The sequence below is a fragment of the Cannabis sativa genome, chromosome 8 (genome assembly GCF_029168945.1).
Source record: "Cannabis sativa cultivar Pink pepper isolate KNU-18-1 chromosome 8, ASM2916894v1, whole genome shotgun sequence".
In the NCBI taxonomy this organism is placed as follows: Eukaryota; Viridiplantae; Streptophyta; class Magnoliopsida; order Rosales; family Cannabaceae; genus Cannabis; species Cannabis sativa.
The window spans coordinates 47,288,056-47,303,085 of record NC_083608.1 but is presented as its reverse complement, the minus strand read 5'-3'; the positions used below and the strand labels follow the sequence as shown (position 1 = coordinate 47,303,085).

The window sequence follows — 15,030 nt, the reverse complement described above, 5'->3', positions numbered from 1 at the left end:
TTTTTATTTATTTTGATATTAAAAAAATACTTATATGTTTTTTTTAATTGTTTATGTTGTAGCTATTTAGTATTATTTGTAATGTTTTTGAATAACTTACCGTGATAATAAATATTTATACAATTACTTATCATACATATAGAAAAATCAGTCACATACAATAAAATATGTATATATTATTTTGGGATTATTTCACAAATACACAAAAATAATAAAAAAAATTACAAAAATACGATTTCACAGAATTTTAAATATTTTTACGATTTTTTGACTTTATTTACACAAAATACAGTCTTTTTATGTTGTACTCTTGTTAATATATTGTTGATGTTTTGTTATCTGTATGTTATTTTTTGTTATTGTTTTGATGTTATTTAAATGTTATTTTTATATAGTTTTCTTATTGTTTTCGTATTGTTACTATATAAAACCGTAAAAATATAAAAAAAAATTATATAAATGTAAAAATATAATGTATTTATAAAAAAATAATACCTCATATAATTATCTCTATTATTTTTTAATACGGTCTCGAATTTTTTTAAAAATTTACAAATATTCTTAAATAACTTTAACATGATAACTAAAAAAAAAAATAGACTAAGATGTACACTTACCCTATATTATTTTGCTAAATTGGAAATTCCAACTATAAATAAAAGTCAAATTTCTCTTTTTTAGAACAAACTATCATCTTGTGTTTTGAGTTATCTCACAAAAGTGGTCTTCAAAAAAAAAAAAAAAAGTGACCAGATTAGGCGAATCATATTAATTCACAGATTTAAGTGTGATTCACTTCAATGTCACGTTCACAACACATCACATCCAAAATATAACATAAAGAAAATGTTATAAAAGTAATTATTAACTTTTTATTACAAGTTAAAACCCACAAGTTAATTACCTTTATTTATTTACAGTTTATCTTATCCTAATTATTATATTTATTATTATTAATATTCATCGAGAGGAGGAGCATGAGAACAAATGAAGTCGACCACACTGGAAACCAACTCATCAAAACTAACAGAAGCAGTCGTATCCACAACGATCTTAGGCACTTCACCCACTTCGTATTCCGTACACCCCGCATACTCATCCAATAGCCTTTCCATTTCTTGCCACGTGGACGGCTTATGCCACTCAGCTTCTCCGCGCCGCTCGAGCCGTCGGCGCCACTCGAGCTCGTCCTTGGGCTTACACTCGACGATCACCACCCGAGCCCCGTGAGAGGAGGCCAGCTCGAGGAGCCGATCGAGGTGGGCCCTGCGAGAGAGGGGAGAGACGATGACGAGGCCGGGGAGGCCGAGGCGGAGCTGGGTGGAGGCGATCTGCCAGATGGCGCAATATGAGAGGTCGTTGAGGAGAGAAGAGGCGGAGGGGGTGTGAGGTGAGAGAGAGTGTTGGAGAGAGAAGGTACAGTCTCTGATATCATCTTTGTCTAAAAGGGGAAGTTTCAGAGCTGAAGCTATGGACTCACCCAAAGTGCTCTTCCCTGTTCCTGGATGACCTTTCATTGCTATTATTATTCCCATTTTTCTTTTTTGATGAAATTTCATGCATTGTTTGTTCTTGAATTTGTAATTTTATACTTCTACAATTGTCCTAAGTTAGGGCCCACGTGTCAATCTCATCCTAAGATTTTTTTTTTTGGTGGGGATAATAGGACATCTTTTTAGATAAGGTTTGAGGTTAGTTTTATTATGATTTGTTGGATAATACTTTTATTAATTTTTGTATGGTTAATATTATTTAGGCTAATTAGGATTTTTGTTTTAAAATTTTGACCTGAATTAAATTATGCCCTTGAATTTGGATTTAAGACTTTTGTTCAATTTAGTAAAGAAAGTCTAACATAGGGAACATGATTTAGTACATATCAAAGTTCGAGAAGCATGATTTATTAGATATCAAAATATGGAGAGCATAATTTAGTATATAAATAATCACTAAAATAGTAAAATTGAATGAAAGTAGACAAAAATCCTTAAATCTAACAATTTCAATAGTTCAAGAGGCATAATTTAATACATGTTAAAGTTTTAAGGGCGAAAATTCTAATTAACTTATTATTTATTGTAATAGGACTAAATTCAGATATATAATTTGTTACATGTTAAAGTGAATTTGTTAAATGATATAATAAATTTTGTATTTTTTTAAAATGATATAAATAGGGCTTTGGGAGTTTAGTTTTCGATGATTTTTTTTTTTTATATAAAATTAATTTGGAGGCAATTCTTAACACAAACCTATGCAAAAAATGAAATTAATTTCCCCACCAAAAAGTTACAGCAAACCAGAAAAAATTTTCAACTATTGAGCTAAAACCAGAAAAAGTTACAGCAAAAGAAAAAAAAAAAAAAAAAAAACCATAGTAGAAGTACTGTGTCAAAACATCTTCCCTAATTTCCCCCACCAACCTATCTATATATATGGTGAGTACACATTTTTTGAGCACAGGGCTAATTCATCCTATTGATTGGTATACAACAAATCATCAAATGGAGGTTTTAAAGAAATGATCATTACCCGGCACCATTCTTATGCCGGTTCTTATATGAATCTCCATGTGAACCATATGATGATGCTTCACGTGGGTTTGTAGCTGTACCTGGCCTACCCGAAATAGAGCTAAAATTAGGTGTGTTGTTCAGGCTCCTTTCTATTTTCGAATTAAGAAATGAGACCCCAGATAGACCATCACAAGATAGAACGCGAGCTATGGCAGATACTGAGGCCTCAAGAATAGGAGGCAGAATTGTTTTTGGATTTTTAACCTACATGACAAAGAGAACATGAGAGCCCATAATAAGATTAGTAAACATAAATGTGAAACGAAACTGGTTTTAAGTCAATTGCTGAAAACTTGTCTAAAGATTGATCATATTACCTTGAATAGAATTGCTGCAGATAATCGCTCCTTTAGCAAGTAAATATGAGCAATATCAAGTGCTGTTGACTTAAAATAAAGCCACCGGTCCACTATGACTACAACTGAATTTTCAGGCGATGACATAACTTTGTCTTCATCACTCTCATTGTCACTTCCAAAATCATCGTTATTGTTGTCATCATCATCAACACTGTCATCCGGAGCAACAGCAATTTCTGTTGAAAGGAATAACAAGGGCAATGGTCCAACAACGGTACAGTTCTTAATGAACATACCCCCATCTCCTCGAGTGACCTCATCATACATAACTAGAGGACTATCATTCTCTTCGAAAGATAATGTGGAATTAATGGATTGAGTATGCAAGCGAACTTTATCATTACCAGCAGTTTTCACGAATATCCTCTTATCCTTCTGATAAGGCCGAAGCAATCTGCCCACCTTAGGATACAAACCAGCCACAAGAACAGCATGGAGTATACCTGAGTTGCGTGCATTCAAGCTGCAACTTGAGATATTCTCAGGAATAAGCCCAGTTTGGATAAGTTCGTTTTGGAGCTGTTTCCGCATACCATTCAACATAGACATGGTGCTAGACGAGACAAAATTCTCAGCGCAAAATTGTCCCCCTTGGTGTCTTAACTTTGCAGTCTTCCAGCACTCAAATGCAGCTACGACTGCTAGCTGATCACTATGGCCTCCATACATTGAAGCAAACTTATATTTAGCATCATTAGCTTTTTTCTTTTGATAAGGTGACATGGGAAGAGTAAATGGGTCTTTGTAATCAGCAGCACATGCCAGAGTCAACGCAGGGTCCAGGCAGTTCATCAATACGGCAAAGAAAAGCATCCTGCATATTACTGGATGAACAGGGAGAGAACCTAGCTTTGCTCCAAGTTCAGTAAGTTTCTCTTCACCTGACAAAGCTCCAATGTCTTGAAGAATAATAATAGCATTTCTTATGGTCTCACGAACTGGAGGATCCAATGTCTTCTGCAAGAAATCGTCTATCTTACAATCTGGATCAAGCAGCTTCACCTGTCAGTAAGAAACAAAAATTGAAGCAACAAATAAATTAGAACACAACAGGCTGCAGTTTATTCCAAAGATTATGATTAGTTTTACACAATATACGTGTGAGTATAAAAACAATGTGAGGAAACAAAACAACACAATGTAGGATTTAATAAGTGCCTTTACAGTTTCTCTCTGATTTTCCTTGGGTTATCTCTATGCTACTTTATATCATCTAATAGTCATTGTCAAACTAAAAGTTGTGATACTCGGTCAGTAAGTTACTCTTAGCAAAAAGATAAGGATAAATAAGAATCTTCAAATATGATTTTATGCACAAGCAAGGGTATTTCAAGTAATAGAAGCAGCTCATAAACATTTTTTTCCTGTCTGTGAATGGTACTGCATCATTAAATTAAATATATATCAGAGAAAGAGAAAGTTATTTGGATATCTCTATTTCCTTGTATTTTTTTACATGGTAATACAAAATTGTTTTGTTGCAATAAATAAATTGGAGAATTCATTGTCTTCTTAAGGCAAATCAAACAAAGCACAACTAACACTAGGACTCATTATTTAATGAAATTAAACTTGCACCTACCTCTAATTCCACAAATAAACAATTAGAAGGGAAGAAAAAAAAGACAATCTTGTTCAGCCACGATTTTTCTTTGCTCCTTCACGCTAAATATCACCTCAATCTTATACTCAGTAAAACACACACGGACACACAATCATCACATCCCATTTCAGATCTAGTTTACAAATTCAATTCAATCAAGTAAAAATTGCAAAATCTTGGTTATGTTATCGAAGGCTTAGTAGCAAATGACTTCAGCTCAAGTATGGTAACAAACAAAAAGAAAATAAGTACCTGCAGACAAAGTTCCTCAATTGGCATTCTCCTCATTTCAGGAACTTGAAATTCTGGTAAGCTTGCTGCACGAACCTTAGAATAAAGATGATAACATATCCCAGGCTGACAACGACCTGCACGTCCCTCTCTCTGCCTGGCACTGGCTTTTGAAACCCAAGAAGATTGAAGAGTCGATACATTATTATACGGATCGTAACTTTTCTCTTTCATCCTACCACTGTCTATTACATAAACAACATCATCAATAGTTATAGCAGTTTCTGCAATATTAGTTGATAGAACAATCTTGCGGCAACCGGGAGGTGAGCACTTGAAAACCTTCTTTTGCTCTTGAGATGGAATCATTGAATGAAGAGATAATATATTAAATTTGGAAGTATCCTTGAATAAAGGGTTCATAAGCAATATGTCACGGGTTTTATTTATATCATCCCACCCTGAGAGAAAAACAAGAATAGCTCCATCTTGTGAATCAGTACAAATTTTCATTAGCAACTTCCCAATGAGAACAACATCAGTGTGTTCTGAGTTGATTCGTTCTAAATATTTATCAACCAACTGTTTTTCTTCTAAGGAGCTAGTAAGAGCATTTTGCATATGCTGTTTAAGTATCTCAGCCGTTTCTTGTTGGCCTTTTTTTTCAGCCAATTCGAGTGCAGTTGTTCCATCATTGGCTCGTAGATGGCAGTCTGCACCAAAAGATAGAAGCATGCAAACGTCTCCAACTCTACCCTTACCAGCAAACACCATTAACGCAGTCAAACCATTCCCAGAATGCTGGTAATTATACACTTTTTGAGTACCTTCAGTAGAAACCAATTCTAGAAGGGGATCAAACTCATCATTTAACCAAGCCAAATTAATAGCATCATCTAAAACAAGCTTATCTTCCTCTATTAACTCAGATTCTTCACGTGTAGCACCTGATATATTACTACCAAGGTTATCATTGCCTTTCGCATGAATGATAGAAAGTACATCCTCCAAATAGTAAGTTTTGACCTAAACAAGAAGAAGAAATATATAAGATATTAAATCTACAGTTAATATAACTTTCTTTTTGTTTTTTAAACAAGAAAGAGGAATTAGTCTTAAAGTTTTTACAGGATAAGTGAATCCAGGAACACGAATTATTGGGCAGCCACCAAAATATTGTGAAAAACGATCAGCATCAAGAGTTGCACTCATCAGTATCTGTAGGGTTCAAAAGTATACAACAGTCAGTATTTTATATTAAAAATGCCAAAGCTAATTATAAATGATAGAACTAGAGGACAAGGATTTGAACAAACCAGACGCAGATGAGGGTATGAGGGAAGCGCGTCTCTGCAATTGAGCACAGAAATAAAAGAAAAATATTCTAAAATCAGATCATTAACAAGTACACTAAAGAAACTATTACATTCACTCTTTAATAAAATAACAAGTTTTTCATAACAGAAATGACTGGGATGGCAAATTTTACGCCCAGATTTTACACACAATAGTGTCATATTTTGTAACCATTCATGTTTTTCCAAAGTAGAACCACACTATATTCATGAATAGTTAGCAAAAATGCCACATAAGAGAGTAACTTTTTGGTGAAATTTTGTATGTCTCTAGCATAGCCTTCCATTTTACCATTACAAGCTTCTAACCATTAAGAATCATATTTAAACCTATAGTTAATTAAACAAAGCAACAATTGATAACTAAGTATTTTATACCTCATAATTGCAAGCATGAAATCAGAGTAGCGATCCCGTTCATGAATTTCATCCTAGCAAAGGGAAGTTTAGTTTAGTACCACATCACCACTTATATACTTAACCATACCATAACCATATAAATTGTAATGCATTAAAAATATCATCCATAAGCATATAGATTGTAATGCATTGGAAACTCTGAAACCTTCAACATATCAGATATTAATAGGTTGCCTTACTAGTCACATCAAACTAACTCTACAGATATTTTCCAGATATTTAATAAGAATGAACCCAACATAGATCAGGGAAAGTCATTGAAAAAAAGAATCTACACATTAAGCACGAATAGTACCACAATAATGTGAGTGATCTCAGAAATCTCTTGGTTTTTATGTCTCATTGTTGCTTCAGTGTTGACACCATTAGAAACTAGAATCCTTGCTAAAATCCCATTTGTGCAGAATACAATTGACGAGTGCCTCCCACCTGCACTTTCTAATCGTATCTAACAATGCAAGAAAGAAATTAGTGAGATAGAAACAGCATTATGCATATATATATCTGGCAACTAGTACACATATTAAGAAATATGAATTTTGAAAAATATATCCAGAAGGATATTTTTTCTGGTTAAATATAAATTTTGAAAAATGTGATTAGATTGGCTACACTATTTGATATCATTGTTATTTTACTTTAAATTACTGAAACTGTCATTGGTAGACTTGCTTTCTAATATTATAAAGTTTCTTATACAAGAATCTCTAGTTATTAATGCTAACTACAATTTCTTTCCAATAGTCTTCTTCAACTTGCGACTAAAGAAAATTAAACTAGCCCACAAGACGAGCACAAACACTATTACCTTGTATCCAATATCCTCGCCAATATTTTGTCCTCTTTCAGAAGAGATTCTCTCAGCAACTAAAGAAAAGGAGAGAGAGAAAAGAAAAACCTAAGAACATTGTACAGCTGAAAATGTAAAACAGAAGAGGGAAAAAAGTTAACACTAATTAGAAAGTATAGGTGATAAAGTTAAAAAATAAACCTGACATGGCAGAGATACGTCGAGGTTGTGTACAAACTATTTTACAAACTTCACCCTTGCCCCACACATAGTCCAAAAGAAATTGGGGAACCTATACAATAAAAGAAAATAAAGATTTCAAAAACTTCAGGTTTCTCTTCTAACAAGCAACTTCAGGTTTAAATAAGAACATAAAGGCCAAAGTGTTTGACAAGTTTTAGCAGCCTAGTTTCATCTTAACAATAGCATTATTCCACATTTATATATAAAAATAATAATAAAATATATATATTATATATAAAAAAAAGAAAAGGAAACCAAGACCAGCTTTACTGAGAAATTACTAGACTTATATGTACCTATCCTACTCAAGAATAAAAAGGAAAACACATCTCAATTATTCAAAATTCTTATTTACATTATTACATCAATTTTCATGAATACTACAAGGATAATCAATGGTTTAATTTTAACAATCTAATTAGATAAATGGCTTTTTTCAATAGGCTAGAAGCATGTTAAGAAAAATATGTACGAGGGAAAAAAATCCAAAGCAGTAAATCAAACCTGCGTGGTCTTCCCACACCCTGTCTCACCAGATATAAGAACTACCTGCTTGAAGATAACAAATGAAAAATCACATGTAATGTACTATAACGAAAATGCATAAATGTAAATCACATAATACTGAGTTAGGGTAAATGAGCATAAAACTCACTACAAGCATGTATGTATCCTTGATTATGTATACAAAGAAATATGTGTTATATTGTGCCTAACTAATATTCTACTGCATTATAATTGGGGCAATGAGTAGATAGTACCGCTGCATTAATTGGAAAGGGAAAAAGAGAGTGCAAAGTAAATACTAAATATTAAGGACGCAAGTATGACCTGGTGAGATTCAATCGTTGATGTAATTGCATCTTTAAAACAAGTAATTGGAAGTTTGGACCTATCTTTAGTAATCTGCAGGGATAAAAATTACACAAAACTTTAATAAACTGATATGTTAGAATGGTAACAAATGTAGAAAATCTTATAAGTAATTAACACCTGTGTCAAAGCTGCAACATTCTTTACTCTAGAAGCAAGTGATTGCACCTTCTGTGCAATATCCGCCTTGCTCATTGATGGCCTAAGAAAAATATCAGTCGTCTTACGACGTGAGTTGGCGACAACTTTTACACCAGTTCCCCCAATCATTTTTTTCTGCTCTTCCCCATCACCAGGCGGATGCCGCATAAATAGATCATACAATGCTTCTTTTGACTCCTCAGAAAATTTCACAACAGTGAGCTTCTCAATCTTCTCATCACTCTTCGTTTCACGTTTGTAAACAGTAATGCGGCGTGCGGATCCAAGCCTACCCAAGATTCACACGAGTTTATAGATAAGAAGCATATAGTAATTGTTTTCTTTAAATTCATACAAATACAAAACAACTTGCTTGGTACTACACTTCTACCAAGCCCAAGTATATTGAACACTCACCCACCACTCCTCGATGTCATTCCCATTTTTCTGCATGTTTCGTGCACTAGAGCTCGTTCAAAGTTCGACAGGCTAGCGTCAAATGTATATGCTGCATATAAAGTGACAGATTAATAAACAATCAAATGAACGCTGTTTTATCGGTTCAATAAAATCAAACAGAGGGAATAACAGGAAGTCAGTCCTTCACCAATCCTATAACCAAAATCGAAATTCGAATTCAAATCAAAACCAAAGAAGAAGAACCCTTACACAAATAACCATAATAACATTAACAACAATAACATATACATACATATATATATATATATAAAGCTGATGGAACTGAATATACGTGTTTACCTGTGTCTTTGGAGGATTGGAAGTCCTTCAATGCCCGGAGTAGGAGGATCTTAGTTTCCTCAGGAATGGGAGTTTTGTTCTTATTCTTCCCCATTTCAAAGTTTTGTTCTAGAGTTGTCTTTTTTTTTCTTTTGATGAGTTTTTTTTTTTTTTTTTTTTTTTTATTGATGAGTGTTCTAGGGTTGTCCTTAGTTAAGTGCTTTGTAGCTTATAAAGAAGAGAAAAGAGAGTTCGTTTGGGAAAATATTTTCCTTCAATTTTAAAACGACATGACGTTTTCAACTCTGAAAATTTGAAAACCACCACAAACGCTTTTTCTGTTTTCCACTTGTGATGACTTTTCACAGTCCTTAAACTACATGTCATTTATGGTTAATTTTTTCTTAGATTTAATCGCATCAAAAGAAGTATAATATACATAATTTTTTTCTATAAATTTAATCACATTAAACATAATATTTACTCATGTTGTTTGTTTGTTTAATTCATGAAGAAGAGAACTTAAAATTTAATAATTAGTAAATGAATAAAATGATTTAAATATAGTTTTTTAAACAATTTTTTTAGTAAGTATCAGATGTTATATTTTATTAGAACATCTTATTCTTATTTACGTTACATTTTTATTTTTATTGAGAGTTTTCCTATTGAATTCATGGCTGTTTTTTCTGCAGACATTTGATGATATTTTTTTTTACTTTTAGATTTTCTCTTATCATATCTAATCTACTTCCAAGAAAAGAAGTGTGGCAATTGGTAGTAAAGGGAAGTAATATTCTCTTACAAAGCATATCCTAAACTTCAACCTCTTTTTGACTAATTTCTGTTGTGATGTCAAATACCAACAGACCCGACCCGTGACCCGCTCGTGACTTGGATTGGGCTTGTACGGAATAGGCCAATGGCCCATATAGGATCTAAGCCCAAAGATAAGAAGAATGAAGTGAAAAAAGCCAAGCCCAACTCAAAGCCCAATCCTAAGAATTTTCACAGAGAGAAGTATAGATAGAGAGAGAGAGAAACCCATCTTGACATCTCCATTCTCCTCCTTCAACAATCTCTACATATAATAACCCCACTGAGTTGGTTTCCTCCACGCAAAGAGAAACTCACTGAGTTGAGTTGTGTTGTTCTAACCCACAAGGTACCCCAAATGCTCTTCTTCTTCATTCCTTTGGATAACTAATTGATTATATAGTAAGACTCCTATACCATATTATTATTATTATTATTATTTATTACAAAGAATTATTTTTAATTTTCTTTTCTCATTTATTATTTTTTTTTTCATCTAATTTGGTGTTTGCCCACCTATATTACTTCCCATGTGCCCACAATAAAGCCCTTTACTTCTTGCTCTAAATCCTTTTACCATTGTTGATTGTTCGATTCTCAATCTTTTCTTGTTCTTGGAGCTCTTGCCGATTGATCGGACTCGTTTCCCAAACAACAATCGCTTTCTGGGTATTTTATTATTTTTTATTTTATTTTAATTTATTGCCACTGCTCAAAAATGGGTTGATTTTATTATTTACTTTATTTCTTTGATTTGCTTTACTTTTTGCTTAACACATTATAATTTTGGGGGTTTTGTTTTTCTTTCATTTTAAAGTGCCTTTTTTGTGTGTTCTTGTAACTTAGCATAGATTCTTAGTTCAGATTTATTCTTCTGGTTGAATTTTTTATGTCGGTTTTTTAATACTAAATTGCTGATTTTTAATTGCTTAATTAGCTGGATTCTTTATTTATTGTTTCTTTCTGATGTGGGTTTTAGCTAATGTTTGTTTAAGATTTGTGCTATTGCTATTAACATAATTTATCTTTGTTGCTTGCTTTCTTTGATTGAATATGTACTTGTGTGTATGAGTATTTACCTATATGTATCCAAATTGGTCTGCTCTTTATGTTAGTTATCACTAATGTTAATGAATTGTGTAAGTTTCTAGGTTACATGTGTAAATTGATTGTTAATTCATGTACTGATGATGTACATTATGCTTCATAGAGTGCATATCATTCATCTGAGTAGCAGTTGTTTCTCATGATTTGGAATTTGAATAGGTTTTTGTGGGATAGGTTTAGTTGACTCCAGAATTAGGAATTTCAGGTGCTGAAAGTGCACCCAAGTTTGTCATTTGATAATCTGCCTATAATTGGTTTTGATTGCAACTTCTCTAAAAGATTTTGTTAATTGCATGAATTAATCTTTATGAGTTCTGTGTCATGGCGCGTGCATGAGTTTTTTCTTTCACAAATTTGTTCATACAGGAATGTTTGTTGTCTTTGTGTCTGTTGGTTTGGATAATCAAGTCAGGTTTTCATTTATATATATGTATATACGGTTTTGCTTGTTGAAAGAAGATCGTAGAAAAATCAAGATGTTTTGGTCATTGTTCATGCTACTTCTTCGTAGTCCTCCCTGAAAAGCTGGGAACTTTATGATCATTGCAATCTTATATTTTTTTTCAGGGTGTCTTCCTCTTCTCATTTCATAGACATTTCTGAAATATCATCCTTCCAGCCTTCCTGTTTCTACCCATTTAGTAATATATGGGCTGAGGGGCACATTTCATGGGAGGTGTAGAGGATGAAGAACCAGCGACAAAACGCATGAAATTATCCTCTGGAGAACTGAGAGGTCTTTCCAACGGTACATCTCTTATAGACCCTGTAGCTGGCTCTTCAAGAGACTTGATGGCTCGGCCCCTACCATCCGCAGGGGACGATGAGGTTGTTGGCTCCAAAGGTGTTATTAAGAGGGTGGAATTTGTCCGAATAATAGCCAAGGCATTATATTCGCTTGGTTACAAGAAAAGTGGTGCTCACTTAGAGGAAGAGTCTGGAATATCTGTGCATTCTGCTGTTGTTAATCTGTTTATGCAGCAAGTCCTTGATGGAAATTGGAATGAAAGTGTGAATACATTGCACAAAATTAGGGAACTGGACGAAAAAATCATTAAATCAGCCTCCTTTCTGATTCTGGAGCAAAAGTTTCTTGAACTTTTGAAAGAGGACAAACTCATGGATGCATTGAAGACATTGCGGACTGAGATTACACCTCTTTGCATTAATGGTCCTAGAGTACATGAACTCTCTTCGTGCTTAGTTGCTCCTTCACTTTTGGGTTCTCGTGCTCAAGATAATGTTAGGCTCAAGTCTCGAACAAAGCTTCTAGAGGAATTGCAGGAACTGCTTCCCCCAACAATTATGATACCTGAAAGGCGATTGGAACATCTTGTTGAACAGGCTCTTGTTTTGCAAAAAGATGCTTGCTTTTTTCACAATTCAGTGAATGAACAAATGTCACTGTATACTGATCATAGGTGTGGGAGCGAGCAAATTCCTTCTCGAACACTACAGGTTAGATATTTTACTGATTTTGGATTGTTATCTCTGTACCTACAAACATCTAGTGTTTGTAAATGTTGGTTTTAGTGTTTGGTCTAAAATCTAATGCTGTCTTGAACTTTTAAGCGGGGAACTACTAAGAGCAAATAAGATTCAAGACTTCACAAGATTGCACTTAAATATTTGAATGTATTATCTAAGCTGACCTACTCCCCTCACCCTCTACCCAAATTGCTCTCTGTTGAAATATATTTAATTTACCTTTTGTTCAATTCCCTTCTCTTTTTGGTACAAACATGTTTAGTGGCTTTCAGATACTTTGTCATGTTTCTGTTAATAATTTTGTTTCATTTCAATTATTCTTCCATGTATAAAGTTCGGAATTTTGTTAAGTATCACTAGAATAGTGAGTTCAGATATCATATGCTGCTTCCGCTCATACAGATATTACAAGCCCACAGTGATGAAGTGTGGTTCCTACAATTTTCACATAATGGGAAATACTTGGCCTCGTCATCAAATGATCGATCTGCCATCATTTGGGAGGTAAGAGAGTCAGTATAAAACATCTTGCAACCAACTTCCTCTTTCCTTCTAGTGTCGTTTTTTCTTCTTTGCCATTGATAAGAACATTGAGTGTATCATTTTGATCACTTGAAAAAATGCTATTAATGACATCATACAGATATGTTCATAAAGTTAGGGAAGTGAAAAACTATTGCTTGAAAGAACTCCCATAATGATTTTTTTCTCTCATAATAGGATTTATAGTGATTTCGATTCAGTGAATAAATTGCTAAAGGTATGTGATTATTTTGGTTGCTTCATCAGTAGCTTTACTTTCCCTCAGCATTGTAATTCTTATATGATACATTATATATACAGTTTATGTAAATCTGGTTTTGAAAGCTTAAACATCTAATTATGGATTAAGTTTAGATCTTTATATTTCTTTTCAGGTTGATGCCAATGGTGCACTTTCATTGAAGCATAAATTGTGTGGTCACCAGAAACCTGTGTCTTCAGTATCATGGAGCCCTGATAACCGTCAGCTGCTCACATGTGGTGTGGAGGAAGCTGTCAGGCGTTGGGATGTTGCTTCTGGCGAATGCCTCCATGTTTATGAAAAACCTGGTCTTGGCCTAGTGTCTTGTGGATGGTTTCCGGATGGAAAGTGGATATTCTCTGGTGTCAATGACAAGAGTATCTGCATGTGGGGATTAGATGGGAAGGAGCTGGAGTGTTGGAAAGGCCAAAGAACTCTAAGGATCTCTGATCTGGAAATAACTAGTGATGGGAAACAGGTTATTAGTATTTGTAGAGAAAATGCAATATTACTGCTCGACAGGGAGGCTAAGGTTGAGAGATGGATTGAAGAAGATCAAACAATAACCTCGTTTTCGTTATCAAAGGACAATAAACATTTGCTGGTTAATCTTCTGAACCAAGAAATCCATCTTTGGAATATACAAGGAGATGTTAAACTTGTTGCCAAGTATACAGGTCACAAACGCAGTCGGTTTGTTATTAGGTCTTGTTTTGGTGGAATCGACCAAGCTTTTATTGCTAGTGGTAGTGAGGATTCACAGGTAGTCAATCGGTTCTCCTCATCTTTCTGTGTCGAAATTGCTTACTTATATATATATATATATTTTTCCTTTTAAGCCTGAGCAAACTATTTCACCCATGAATCAACTCGTTTGTATACATTTTCTTGTCAAGTATTCAAGGGCCAAGGCACCTTGGCTATTAGGCTTTCTGTAACCCTTTTCTCTGAGAGCAGCAGTTCTTTCTAGCTGCATCAGAATCAGCCATCTATGTTAATTACTTTCTTATATCACAGAGAACAATACAATGCTGAACTTTAACATTAAAGATTATTTGGCCACATGCTAATAGATTGCTCTTGCAGGTTTATATCTGGCACAGATTAACAGGAGAGCTCATAGAGGCGTTACCAGGTCATTCAGGCGCCGTAAACTGTGTAAGTTGGAATCCTGTAAATCCTCACATGCTAGCCTCGGCCAGCGACGATCGCACGATCCGGATATGGGGTGGTTTAAACACTCAAAATGTCAAGTGTGGTGGTTGTGATGGCGGTACACTCAGCAACAGCAACGGCGTCCATTATAGCAACGGAAAAGCTTGAATTGAAGTCTGATAAAAGCATATATCTGGTTACTATTTCTTTCTCTGACCATTGCTTTCTTCATTTTATGTAAATACTTTTATCATTTGTCAAAAGAAAAAACTGAAAATCAGACATTCATATCAAACAAGCTTGTGGGGCTGTGTAGCAATTTTATGATAATAAGTTTTTTTCTTTTATTTT

At 34.0% G+C, this 15,030-nt stretch overlaps 2 protein-coding genes across 4 annotated transcripts; one reads left to right on the top strand and one right to left on the bottom strand.

Annotated features, from left to right (window-relative positions):
- Positions 1-2,255: 2,255 nt before the first annotated feature.
- On the bottom strand, positions 2,256-9,558 carry LOC115699350 (DExH-box ATP-dependent RNA helicase DExH6). Its single transcript, XM_030626704.2, has 14 exons — positions 9,351-9,558; positions 9,009-9,099; positions 8,571-8,880; positions 8,409-8,483; positions 8,082-8,126; positions 7,536-7,626; positions 7,353-7,411; positions 6,840-6,992; positions 6,503-6,555; positions 6,086-6,119; positions 5,898-5,987; positions 4,791-5,795; positions 2,894-3,937; positions 2,256-2,780 (listed from the first exon to the last, which is right to left on the bottom strand). The coding sequence occupies exons 1-14, from the start codon at positions 9,442-9,444 to the stop codon at positions 2,529-2,531; spliced, it is 3,396 nt and encodes a 1,131-aa protein (XP_030482564.2). The 5' UTR covers positions 9,445-9,558; the 3' UTR covers positions 2,256-2,528.
- Positions 9,559-10,336: 778 nt separating this feature from the next.
- LOC115699069 (WD repeat-containing protein 26 homolog) lies at positions 10,337-15,026 on the top strand. Of its 3 annotated transcripts, none has more exons than XM_030626281.2 (5): positions 10,337-10,494; positions 11,820-12,710; positions 13,143-13,244; positions 13,658-14,287; positions 14,611-15,026. In XM_030626281.2, the coding sequence occupies exons 2-5, from the start codon at positions 11,922-11,924 to the stop codon at positions 14,845-14,847; spliced, it is 1,758 nt and encodes a 585-aa protein (XP_030482141.2). In that variant the 5' UTR covers positions 10,337-10,494; positions 11,820-11,921; the 3' UTR covers positions 14,848-15,026. The 3 variants fall into 3 exon arrangements, with proteins under 3 accessions (XP_030482141.2, XP_030482140.2, XP_030482142.2); XM_030626280.2 differs by having other exon boundaries at positions 10,389-10,814; XM_030626282.2 differs by having other exon boundaries at positions 10,391-10,547.
- The last annotated feature ends 4 nt before the right edge of the window (positions 15,027-15,030 follow it).

What these genes read in the sequence shown, in the direction of transcription:
- LOC115699069 (XM_030626281.2), top strand. Translation starts at nt 11,922, where the DNA reads ATGGGAGGTGTAGAGGATGAAGAACCAGCGACAAAACGCATGAAATTA. An exon ending in TTCCTTCTCGAACACTACAG is followed by an intron (nt 12,711 to 13,142) that starts GTTAGATATTTT and finishes CCGCTCATACAG; the next exon opens with ATATTACAAGCCCACAGTGA. An exon ending in GTGGTAGTGAGGATTCACAG is followed by an intron (nt 14,288 to 14,610) that starts GTAGTCAATCGG and finishes TTGCTCTTGCAG; the next exon opens with GTTTATATCTGGCACAGATT.
- LOC115699350 (XM_030626704.2), bottom strand. Translation starts at nt 9,444, where the DNA reads ATGGGGAAGAATAAGAACAAAACTCCCATTCCTGAGGAAACTAAGATC. An exon ending in ATGTTGCAGCTTTGACACAG is followed by an intron (nt 8,484 to 8,570) that starts GTGTTAATTACT and finishes TTATCCCTGCAG; the next exon opens with ATTACTAAAGATAGGTCCAA. An exon ending in GGTGTGGGAAGACCACGCAG is followed by an intron (nt 7,627 to 8,081) that starts GTTTGATTTACT and finishes TTTATTGTATAG; the next exon opens with GTTCCCCAATTTCTTTTGGA.